This window comes from Diadema setosum, chromosome 17, assembly GCF_964275005.1.
Source record: "Diadema setosum chromosome 17, eeDiaSeto1, whole genome shotgun sequence".
In the NCBI taxonomy this organism is placed as follows: domain Eukaryota; kingdom Metazoa; phylum Echinodermata; class Echinoidea; order Diadematoida; family Diadematidae; genus Diadema; species Diadema setosum.
In genome coordinates this window covers 21,162,171-21,175,038 of record NC_092701.1, presented here as the reverse complement: position 1 = coordinate 21,175,038, position 12,868 = coordinate 21,162,171, and the positions used below count along the sequence as shown (strand labels likewise).

The following is a 12,868-nucleotide window of genomic DNA, read 5'->3' as shown; positions in this document are numbered from 1 at the left end:
AATGTAAAGTCATAGTGGTGAACATAAAAGAAAAACCTCATTCTTATTGTCTTAGTTTTCTTGGTTTATTATTATTATTATTATTTTATTTTTTTTTTGGGGGGGAGGGGGTGGAAGGTTATTGATATTTGCTTTCTACATCGTCACGTAGGCGGTTGTAAGTTGTTACATTGTCATCACGATTATTGTATCTGTTTGTAATTTCCGAGAGGAAATTGGAGCTTTTCCCAAAAGTGATTTCGTCAGTGAAAATTTGACAATCAAACAGGTCAAATGGGAAACAGAAGCTAATCATTGCGTTAACTATACACTTGTTCATTCTCTCTTTAGCATGAACGTTTTGGAAAATGATGAGGGAGTTTGATAACAAACACACACAGACAAACAAAAACAGAAACAAACATTATGGAGTAGTTTTCATTTTCATGTATCCGAGACAAGAATGTTTAGACTGATGTTCGGTGAATTTGTCGTCATAAAATATTGATTTTGTAGTTTCAAGCTACTCTGAGCACCTGACTGGTAAGAATGAATTGTTTTGTATCGGAGACACGCAATAATGCATAGATGAAGTTCATTGAATTTGGCGTCAAAAAGTATATTGATTATGTAGTTTCAAGCTACTCTGAGTACCTGACTGGTAAGAATGAATGTTGTTATCATTGGTGAACAGGTTCGGGCCATTATCATGATGGTTGGACAGGTGACGGAACGACAGACAAGAGAGCTCATCCAGATCGCCCGAGAGAGGCGTGTCCTGATGATCGGACCTTGTACGGTAAGTTTCCATGGCAACAAATTCGCAGAAGAGATCGACCAAATCATCTCTACGACCCTGAATCTACCCTTCATTATCTTAAAATTGTGTTGTGTGTTGATTCGTCTAGCTGAGACGTACGCAGTCAAATAAAAGTAACGGATACATTCGTTAATTCAGAGCACTCGATCTGCAGTTGCATGAGATATCTTTCATCATTCTTATTGTCACCATCGTCAGTATATTAATCATTATTCTTTCTCTTACGGTTAGGTCAAACATGGGCTGCAAGTTAATGTACTCAAGCCGGGTGCGTTCCGATGCAACCTTTTCGGTGACATCGGTGGACCCTTGCCGGACGTCATCGATCTCAAACTGTACCGCCAGGGCAGCGTGGTCTACCTGTCGCGATCCGGCGGGCTCTCATCAGAGCTCTGCGCAAGCATCGCCCGCAACTCAGACGGCCTATACCTTGGAATAGCGCTAGGCGGAGGGAGGTAGGTACCTTGGAATTTTCGAATTGCATGTTCAACGATGCAAAAAATGAGCCGGCCGCCTTACACTACAGCAACAATGAAAATAAAGATGATAAAAGAAAAAGCATGAACCCGATCACAATGGGGCTATTTGACTGAATTAGCCGCTTCTGGTAACAGGGTAGGATTTGCATGGAACATCCAAGGGAGCCTTAATCTGACGCATGTGCAGAAAGTATTATGGTTGTCATCATGATTATATTGCAGATCAGTTAAGGTCAGTCGTGCAAATCGAACGCCTGTATCTTTGTCATCGTAGTAACGTCACCAGGCAGTCGATCTTCGGTTGATGTAGTGGAAATGGATTCCATTCCTATACATGGGAAGTCCACTCCAAATTCAAACTGACTTTGATAGGAATATTAGAAGCTCAGAGTGAAAACAGTCAATCTTTCGTGTCATTTTCTGAAAGATAATAAATAAATGTTACAACTTTGAGTGTTCAGCTAAATTTAGTATGCAGAACCGTTGAAGAGAAGTTGTTCCGCACAAGAATCAACGTAGATCTGAGTATAAAAAAGTTATATAAGAGTGATTCGTAGCAATTACACTATAACTACATCTTGATCATATGGTTGCTATGGTGACAGATACACCGGTTCGGGAATCATGGACCACATTAACTTCCTGCAAGATGTTCCTGCTGTCAAGTGCTTCATTCTGATTGGGGAGGTACGTTTGTTTGTTTGTTTGTTAGTTTGTTTTTTGTATGTGTGTATGTATGTGTGTATGTGTGTGGTGTTGGGGGGGGGGTTACATATTTTATGAGACAAGGGTTCGTAGGAGATGGGGACGTGGAAGGGAGGAGGTTCGAGGGAGAAAATGGGCTGGTGGGAGGTTCTCGTTATTTTTGTTGCGTATTTGCAATATGTCTTATTCATAGTTTCACCTTGATGTGCTGCATGATTCATCAATATCCCTGAATTCCTCAGTTCTCAGATCTGTGTAATGATGGACAGGGAATATCTGATTTATTTTCTGTAGTGAACATTCAAATAAAAGAAGTGTTCATTTACTTTTTATTTAATTTCCTTATTTAAGTTAGACATGTTAGATGAAATTTAAAAAAAAACTATTAGAAAAACAGTTGTGTGTGTGTGTATGTGCGTGTGTATATTGTGTAGACGAGCAAGAAGTACATTATGAGGGTACCATCTTATGTTTCGCCTTATTTTAGTCAGGTACTGTGGGGGTAAAAATGACATTGTGGGAGTAGAATTTTGTCTATGGGAGAAATAACGGGGTACCCTGTACCACAGGTACCTATTGTTAGGGGTGTGTGTGTGTGTGCATGTGTGTGTAGGTGTGTTCGTGTGTATGAATCTGCAGTATAAGCAATACTACCAGCTTTTGACATTATATCTTGTTCGTTGTTAATTGAATTCAAACTGACATGGGATCGGGTAACGGATGTGTGATAAAATTAATGTGCAACACCAGACAAATTATAGAATTAGTCTTCGGCTTCGGTTTCAGTTTAGTGTACGTTTATATTTCTCAAAAATAAACAATAGATATTATGGGAACGTAATTCACATTTTTCCCCCTTTCTCCTATTTTTTCCCTTTTTCCGAACCAAGTTTATAATTTTGCAATGATATGAATTATCATAATCGAGATATTGTAGATGTAAAAGACCTCAGAAGCATGAAATCCATCTACGAAAAGCTATAAAGCTTGTAGGAATTGACGGTTTCCGACGAAATATGAGATCATACCACCAGTATGAACATCGGAAATAATCAGTAACTAATAACGAAGTAAATATGTTATTCATTTATCTACAATGTATACATGTTTATGTCGATGTATGAATCAAATCTTGGTAATTTCTTTATTATCACACAGTCATGTTGTTGACTAGATAAATATTTCTGTATTGTTCTCATCCGTAATGTTGAATAGATGAATATGTATTTGGCTTTGTGTCACAGGGATCTTGCGAAAAAAAAAAAAAACCACACACACACAAAAAAAAAACACACACAAAAAAAAAACAAAACCCCAACAAAATAAACAACAGCAATGGAATTCTTTTCCAGTTAGATAATGAAAAAGTGATAATGAAAAAGTGTAAAAGTGATAAAACAGAACATAGAACAGACATTGCACGAGATAACCAATCATGTAGAGCCGGTTTACCAATTTACACATCCCAGTGTTATGCATACCAGAGGAAAAAAAAAGGTTGCTCCTAACAACGCGCGAGAGCCTACCACGATGACTTCCCGACATGGCAATGACCACAACTGAATGCGAAACGAAATAGGAGACCAAAGCCCACATGCGTAAATGTGGATTGAGTGAAAGCCATAGGCGCCGGAAGTGGGGGGGGGGGGGCAGGGGGGGCGGCCGCCCCCCCCCCCAATCCAAAAAGTGGGGGGGCAAAACGCATTTTTGCCCCCCCCCCCAAAAAAAAAAAAAATAAAAAAATAAATAAATAAAAAAAATAACAATGAATAAATAAATAAACAAATAAATAAAAATAGATAAGATAGATATGTCTATAAATGAATAAACGCGAAAAAAACATAGCTACAAACGGCAGTTTTTGGACTGTAAAATGTCAAAATTTCCAAGCTCGCTCGCTCCGCTCGCTCGCATTCAATCGCTATGCCATTCTCCTAATGTTGCTGCCAGTAATTGCCAGCAGTTGCGCCCGATGCGCCCCCATTAATTTCCAAAGCGAAAGATATAGCTACAAACGCCAGTTTCGGGACTGTAGAATGTCAAAATTTTCAAGCTCGCTCGCTTCGCTCGCTCGCATTGAATGGTTATGCCATTCTCCTAATGTTGCTGCCAGTAATTGCCAGCAGTTGCGCCCGATGCGCCCCCATTAATTTCCAAAGCGAAAGATATAGCTACAAACGCCAGTTTTTGGACTGTAGAATGGCAAAATTTTCAAGCTCGCTCGCTTCGCTCGCTCGCATTGAATGGTTATGCCATTCTCCTAATGTTGCCGCCAGTAATTGCCATAATATACGCCCGATGCCCCCCCCCCCCCTTAGTTTCCAAAGCGAAAGATATAGCTACAAACGGCAGTTTGGGGACTGTAAAATGTCAAAATTTTCAAGCTGTCTCGCTCCGCTCGCTCGTATTTTATTGTTATGCAATTCTCCTGATGTTGCTGACAGTACATAATTTGTCGTTTCACACCGTCATTCCATAATCCATGTAAGGAAAACTTACAATGTTGCTCAATGACTGCGTTGTTGAATGTATCACATTCCGTAATGTATTGTAGTCCCATTATTGCGCACGCACACACGCACATGCATACACACTGTCAAAATTACTTTTCCACAAGGTGCCCACCCCCAATGTTTCGACCCACCGTACGCCACTTTACATGTATATAATTATATATATATATATATATATATATATATATTATATATATATATACACACACACACACACACAAACACACACATATATGTATATATATATATATATATATGATATATGTGTGTGTGTGTGTGTGTGTGTGTGTGTGTGTATGTGTCTATTGTGTAACATATTATGTATGGTCTATCGTGAGCCCCCTCCAATATTTGCCCCCCCAATCCAAAACTGCTTCCGGCGCGCCTGGTGAAAGCAGCAATATTAGTAGAACACATCAGTGAGAGTTTTAAGGAAAAATCAAAAGTTATGAATCCCTAAAGTTTCTATGCCCTCATCGCTGGATAACGGAGACTACTACACTTCCTGACATCATTTTGGACAACAATATAAAGACAATAATCTTATCAATATCTATAGAAAATTCAGCGTATTTTCACTTTAGTTTATATCATTGTCCAAAAATGACGTCATGAACTACGTAGTCTCCTTATTCAGCGATGACGGAGCGAGACTCTAAAATTCATGGCTTTTGAATCATTGTCAGATTTTCCTTAGAGTAACTTAGAGCTTAGAACTTAGAGTAAGTGTTCTAATAATGGTGCTTTCACTCAAGCAACACTGAGGGTGCGTTCGAGCGCTCTCCTAAAGCGAACTGTGGACTGTACCATACCGTACCCGCGCCAGAGGAGCGCTCGAACGCTCCCGTACCGTACTGTACCAAGCCAAAAGCGGACCACTTCCCGATGTGCTCCAAAAGCGTACCAAAGCGTACCAAAAGTTCGTTGTAAAGCATGCGCGTATCATGCGTATACGTCACAATGCAAAGACATCATTCTCTTTGTTCGGGACAGCTGTAAGTAGTTCAAGGACCAGGTGGATGACATTCTTGCTACAAAAAAGCGTGACCTTTTCTAAAAATAACTCGTGAGGTACGCTTTCTCGACAGAGCGCTCGAACGCTTCAAATCTGGCACAGTTCGGTACGGTACGCTTTGGTTCGCTTTAGAGCGCTCGAACGCACCCTGATACAAGTTTGGGCTTTGGTTCCCTCTATGGGAGTGCTCATTAGGAAAATTGAACATGGACGTGCACGTCACCAGATCCATAAAACTGAAAGCACTCGCAAATCGATCCAAAAACTATTCTGCCTCACTTTTGACCTTGGCAAAAAGAAGGGCTCCTTTGAATTGATCTTCGAATTAAAGGTCACAGTGTTTGCTGGCCCGAGGATCTGACATTAATTGATGACAGAAGGGTATACCAGCTAAAATTTTGTTCTGTGAAATATGTTCAGGTGATGTGGGTATTGGTATGCAAATCTTTATGTGCTTTGAGTAGCAAGTGGCACAGACATACCACATAGCAATGTACACACAGTCTAAAGTCCCTGACATAGAAAGGGTTAACAACAAGCCCTATGGAAACACATAAAAAACACCAAGTTGTACGCAAAGACCATAAAGGGAAGATACAATAATGATGTACGTATTCTGGATTTGGTCTCTCACCGGCACATCTTCATTGAGTAGCCATTATCATAGTTATGATGTATACTATTGAATGCAGAGTGACACATCGTTTGTTTCAACGGAAGTCGTTATGACTCGTTATGATACATTGATACGCCAGCTCCAACGTACGGTACAAACTCGCAGAGGCCCTTTGGAACACACGACATTCACACATTACCAACTACGCACAAAACGCGCAAAAAATAATAAAATAAAATGGTATGGTCTTAATGTCGGGACACTTTCGGAGGAAACTTCTTCGAATGTTGGACTCTGTCAGTGCGTTCTGCTCCTACACACTTATCAGCATCCGATCAGCAATTGGAATATTCAACGCATGCGCGTTTTTAAACCTTTGGGTTTTATACCACTCGGAGCTATAGGTCCAGGGTGACACATTTATGACATATTTTTATTTTTATGTGCATCGTAATCTCAATACGACGTCTTAATTGTAGCCATCATTGTCTGTGTCCTTCGGGTGACATTAGTAATGAAAATTCACACCTTCGTGAAGCCTTCGTGTGTGGTTCGGGTGTCGATATTTGCTTCGGCTATCATTATCGATTGGCATTTTTTGACCAATAAGTTCGGGGCCACCATCGTATGAAATTGAACATCCCGTATTCGTATTAGATTGTCATCTTGTTTCAATATCGGGACTGTGTGACGCCTCCCTGTGAGGAGGCGCTTGACTTGGGCTACTCACCCACGCGCCTCGCAACAGGTGCTTTTTGGCCACACGTCTTGCATACGTGGTTACAGTTCGTTATTCCGAAGGTTCGTTATTCCGAAGGTTCTTTAGTCCCAGGTTCGTTATTCCGAAGGTTCGTTAATCCGAAAATGTGATAAGGTTTGTTATTCCGAAGGTTCATAAATCCGAAAATTGTTGTTGTTCATTTTCCATCTGTGAAGATGGCTGGATAGCCCATATTCAGCTATACTAAGCTGGTCTTCCATGGGGTCCAGTTGGATGTGGGGTGGGACCACTTCACCGGGTTAGACACCCTGCTCTTTGCGATGAATGAATGAAGCGGGATCTACGTGCATGAGCTGTGACTCTCTCATACACGGGACCTCCATTTTATGTCCTATCCGAGGGACAGAGTGTTTTGCCTCTTGCTAGAGGGGACGGTATGTTTACTCACAACATTGCTCAGTCCAGACTCGGGTTCGAACCCGGGCCGCGTGATCGTGAGGCAGACGCGCTACCGACTGAGCCAACTCACCGCCCTTAAATGAAATAAAAATGAAATAAGGTTCGCTATTCCGAAGGTTCGTTAATCCGAAAATAAAACAAAGCTCGTAATTCCGAAGGTTCGTTAGGGACCCTATTCCATGATCGGATCAACGAACCCTCGGAATAACGAACCCTATTTCATTTTCGGATTAACGAACCTTCGGAATAACGAACCCTGTATCATTTTCGGATAAACGAGCTTTCGGGATTTCGAACCCTTTTTCGTTTTCGGATTAACGAACCTCTAGGTATAGCGAATTTGTGTGTTTCGGATTAACGAACCTTCGGAATAACGACCCTTCGGAATAACGAACCTTCGGAATTACGAACAGCACCTTGCATGTATCATCTTCTGTACCAGCCGATGACAGCTGCACGCATAGCTATGCCAGGTCAAAAGCTGCGGGCAAAACACGCGTTTGATTGTAGCTTCATCACATTGGCCAACTAATGTAATGCCATCTCTTAGTTCGATACTACCTCATTTTATATCATTTGTTTTATTTTATTGTATCTGAATAGCAATAGAGTTGCTGCAATTACTGACATGTTATGGCATGAAGGGCTCACACGGGTAAATAATTCCCCATAGAGACGTGTGTTAAAATTCAAAATTCAAAAAATTCTGAAAAATAGCTGGGAGAAATGAGGTGTTTCATCTTCACTAACCTGGATAAGTGAGCTATACCCTGTCATCCATCAAATTTCCAAGACAGATTCTTCGGCTCAAACTCTGTCCAAGGGTCCGCAAAGCCAGACTACGAGTTCTTTTCACTCAAAAAATCACCTATTTTCCGTACACGCATCCAATGATACTAGTATAGTCCCTTCAAATTCCATGAGAAAAGCTATTCAGTTTTACGCCAAGCTGCATTAATGATTTTTAATTAATTTTTTTCTTCATGTATTTTGGTATCTTTGGTACGAATTTGTGAAGGGGTCTGGTACATTCCATTTTATTACAGGTGTGAGCCCTGAAATTGTGAATAGTAATAGGAATGGTAGCCAGCATTAACTGTAATGTATACTGTAATATATACTGTAAATTTCATGTTATGGCATGTCATGTTACAATGTGTTCAATGTCATGCAATACATTGTATCATGCAATGTAACATGATGAAGTGATACGCCTTCACAGTAATTTTACTGCTCACGTGGTCGTAATATTTCCGTTGGAATTATTCCGTGACGACCTGCATGCCACGAACTCACCTTATTGTGACCCATTTTTGTCATTTGGCTATTTACCAAACTCCTTTCCACTTTCACCTTCTTTTATTATGCTCGTCTTTCGAAAGGTTGGCGGCTGTGAGGAATACGAGATATGTGACGCCCTCAGAAGCGGGCACCTGAAAAAGCCCACCATTGCCTTCTGCATCGGAACCTGCGTCGACCTCTACAAACAAGAGGTACGCTGATTTTCCTAATCCTCCTAAACATCATGCATCTTTAATTTGTCTTTCTTCATTCTTCTCCTATATAATCATTCATAGACCTGTTTGGTTTTTGGTGCTGTTAGTAACCTTGTAGCGTAGGGAGAGAAGGGTGGGTCGATTTAATCTACCTCCGCCAGGTAACATTTTGTCAAGGCCCTCTCACTGTATGGTGAAGAGAGCCCAGCCGAGTGTAATCTAAATGACACTTACGCGTTAAATGAGACCGAAGAGAACAATAAAAGCCAATGCGACACAATACGAATTCAAACATAAGCAAACAATCCACAGCTTTTCGAACTTGCATTTACTCATTTTATATATCAGTTTTGGCGGCTAAGACTAACCTAACATAGCAGAAACCATATCCATGCAGCAACTAATGTTTGCTGAAATATGTTTCATTTGCAGAGAACAAGATAAAAATTAGAGTCTGAAATGGCGATATATCATTTTTTTTTAATACATCAATCCATTGATCACGTAATCCAAGGTGGTAATCACTCGATGTAAAGCCTGCTGGTGATCACGTGAGTCCGTCATTCATATCCCAACGTTCTGATCTTCCCGGTGTTTGTGCTGCGTTCGACCATCCCTCCCTCCCTCCGCAAGACTTTTATTATCAAAGCATGGACAAACTGTTAACAATGGTTTACCCACCTCAACTCTTTCGTTATAAAGTTTTACCCAACATTTGTATGAACTAGACCTATCATGAATGCAAATGAATTTGGATACTTATTATGGCTGAAAGAAGAAAACTGAAGAAACCAGTTTCTCTGTGAGCGTCGAATACTTTGCTTTTCTCGCACTTTGTACGCACTCTCGCGAATTGACCACTGTTGAGCGAACATGAGATTATAAAGTGTATTAATTCGCCCAAGAATGACAAAGATATAGGCACTATTGTCAGTTTCTCGAAGTGATGTCATTGATTTTTGAACCTAGGGGATTCGTGTGCTGATTTATGCCAAGGTGAATTATATTTTCACTGGTAAATACAAGGATACGAAAATAACCACAATCCCATCTCGGAATATCGCTCTTGAACAAGATTTGATTTGTGTATGGTAACTTAATGTTCTGCCTTTTTTTTTGTTCTTTTTTTTTTTTTTACAATTCCTCTACATTGTTCAGTGATTGTGTTATTCTAATCAAGTTAATTGTTGTAAATAGTGTGATTCTGTATAATTTTTCAATAAAACATACATTTAAAATTTTTTTTAAAATAACCACAATCCTAAACAATAAGATAGATGACTGAATAAATGAATGAAATATACTTATATAGACGAGTCATAGATAACGTAATGAGTGTATAGATGAATGGGTAGATGAATATAGATGAATGGGTAAATATAGGTAAATAAATTTATAGATGTATAAACTGTACCTATAATTATTTTTAAAGGAACAAACGAAGTATTCGGACTCACATGATATTGAATCTCTTTTACAGCCGGCTTACTTCGGACACACCGGCGGCGGAACGGACAGTCTAAGAGAGAGTGCCACTGTCAAGAACGAGACCCTCGCCGCAGCTGGCGCTATTGTCCCCGACGCATTCGAAGGCATTGCGATGAAATTGGCGTAAGTGAAACGTTTAGTATCAAGCGAATAGATTTGTCAAAAAAAAGCGCACAACTATAAAACCCTTGATTTGTCTTTACCATGTACCTGACAGTGATATCTTCTTTCGACGCTGTAACAGATTTAGTATTGAATGAGTGTTATATTGAAGCCAATAAATTTGTTCGTTTAGGCAGGACAATATGTTGAGCGTACGCATTCACAACATAAACATGTTAATTTTGGCTTCTTCAATTCCTTTCATACTTGTCATAAATTGCACTTTTCTGTTTGCTTACAGGGAGCTGTATGATCGACTGGCTCAAGAGGGCGCCCTGTCATCCATCTCTGAACCACCCGTTCCAGAAATTCCTTCCAACTTGAAGCCAGCGAGGCGACCGCCTGTTCTTTCAAATTGACCAAACCAATATTTTACTAGAGTCACCAAAATCTTAGAAATAATTTGTACTGACCCGTTTTGCCTCTAACAGTGTTAATCATCCTCCACTTCAAATCGAACATTGATAAACTATTAAACGTCGGTTGGTGAGGTGTATTAAAAGTTATGGCATGAATATATAGATATCAGGAGTATTGCACCTTTTCGAAGCTTGCTGTCTTTTGTCTGTTATAGACACGAATATTGACACAACCACGTTTGTATTCGGCGTAGCTAAATTGTACTAGTTTGCCTCCATTACCCTACCCGATCAACACTGTGATTCAGTGAAACACCGTATAGGCCTATAGAACTCAAGGATGAGGTGATAGTCTTTACTTGAGAATTTTATATTCGATTCACACTAACAGTATGATTTTGTCTATAATTATCATGAACGAACAAGTCTATGGAGCTTATCGAAACTAAGCTGCCTATTTTTATTTCAAAAGAGTGTGGAAAGAAAGGTACAGCTGAAGTTCCCTTTACAAAAGATTCCCGACTTCGAAAGGAACGTGATGCCCACACCTTTCTAATGAACAAGATGTTTTCTCCTCTACGTCACTCATGGCATGCTTGTATATTATGAAAGGGTACCTACAGGACATGGAGCGGGGCAATGGCTGTGCGCCACCTTGAAAAGTATAGTGCTGCGCCCCTTGAAAAGTATAGTGCTTATTACTTATGAATCTATTCTTCGTAAATAAAACAAATATGATGGTCGGTGGTCGCTATTATTATTTTATTTTTTCGTGTACTAGCAGTCTGCGTAACATTTAATTCACGAAACACCTATATTCTACTTTTTTTTTGTTCTGCTTTAGGAGTCACGTATGTCAAAGTAATCTACTGGTTTCGCACGAAGCCATTACGACCATCTCAGAAGCATGTCAAGGCTGTAAACGCTGCCTAACTCGTCTTGATCGTTGCCGCTCCAAAATTTTGCAACAGATTGTGGCGTGTTTTTTTTTTTGAAATGCGTTCATTTCATTTCATTTCATTTTCATTTTATTTCAACACGGTAATAAAAAGGAAACTTGCTCAGCCATCGGCTGTTATTCTGCAAGTCCGTGCATGTATACATTATAATAGAACGAAACATAGATTCAGTAACAGCGTAATATATAGCGATGATTGAAATAAGAAAAAAGAGAAAAAAAATCACGAAGAAAAGGAAAAGTATATCTACATATAACAGCATATGAATAAAAAAATACAGACATTGACAAGAGATTGATATAAAACAAATGTCAATAGTACTCATCGCGTAACATAATAGGAAACGTTATGATAATTGATATGATGTAATATGATATATAACGCAGTGGATATCAAACTAGAACTGCTGCTGTTTCAAATAAGACCTGAAATTATTAAAACTCATAATCTTGATATTATCTGGGAGATCATTCCACACTTTACATCCCCTGTACTGTAAACTCCTACGTTTGAAATTAGTTGAAAATCTACATAACTCAAATTTTAACATATTACATCTGAAAAAATAATTTGTATATTTAAATGAAAACAACTCACACAGACTTTGGGGGTAAACCCCATGAGCAATTTTATACATTGCATGTAACATTCTGTATTTCTGTCTTATTTTAATAGTAGAAATACTCAACTGATCATATATCAATTGTGTTGAAAACCTCCAATTAACCTTCAGAACGGTACGCAGTGCCCGATTTTGTAATCTTTGCAATTTATGAATCATCATTTTACTGCAATTTGACCACACTACATCACAGTAGTCAAATCTTCCTTGTACAATACTCTTATAATATATCAATGCTGTCTGTTGTGTTATATCATGCGTTGAGAATAATGTTGCCGTCAGAAATTGGACGAGAACGTTTCAATAATATCAACTAACTTCTAGTGGATGATAAGAATCTCAATCAAATTTTCATTTAGTCTGTCTTTACTTCCGAACGTTCAATCTGATAGCAGCTGTACAAATTAGGGACTGTATAGGTCAAAAGTATCCTCACGATTTTTTTTTTTAAATAATCATATTTGCGCTGCAGGCA

General features: G+C 39.3%; 1 protein-coding gene across 1 annotated transcript in view; it reads left to right on the top strand.

The window, feature by feature from the left end:
• Positions 1–10,901, top strand: part of LOC140241003 (ATP-citrate synthase-like) — a 32,918-nt gene extending 22,017 nt beyond the window's left edge. The window contains exons 15-20 of the mRNA XM_072320779.1: positions 674–778; positions 1,031–1,254; positions 1,884–1,965; positions 8,690–8,800; positions 10,284–10,414; positions 10,695–10,901. Of these exons, the coding sequence (XP_072176880.1) occupies positions 674–778; positions 1,031–1,254; positions 1,884–1,965; positions 8,690–8,800; positions 10,284–10,414; positions 10,695–10,812 (771 nt within the window). The 3' untranslated portion in view covers positions 10,813–10,901. The remainder of the gene's footprint in view (positions 1–673; positions 779–1,030; positions 1,255–1,883; positions 1,966–8,689; positions 8,801–10,283; positions 10,415–10,694) is intronic.
• The last annotated feature ends 1,967 nt before the right edge of the window (positions 10,902–12,868 follow it).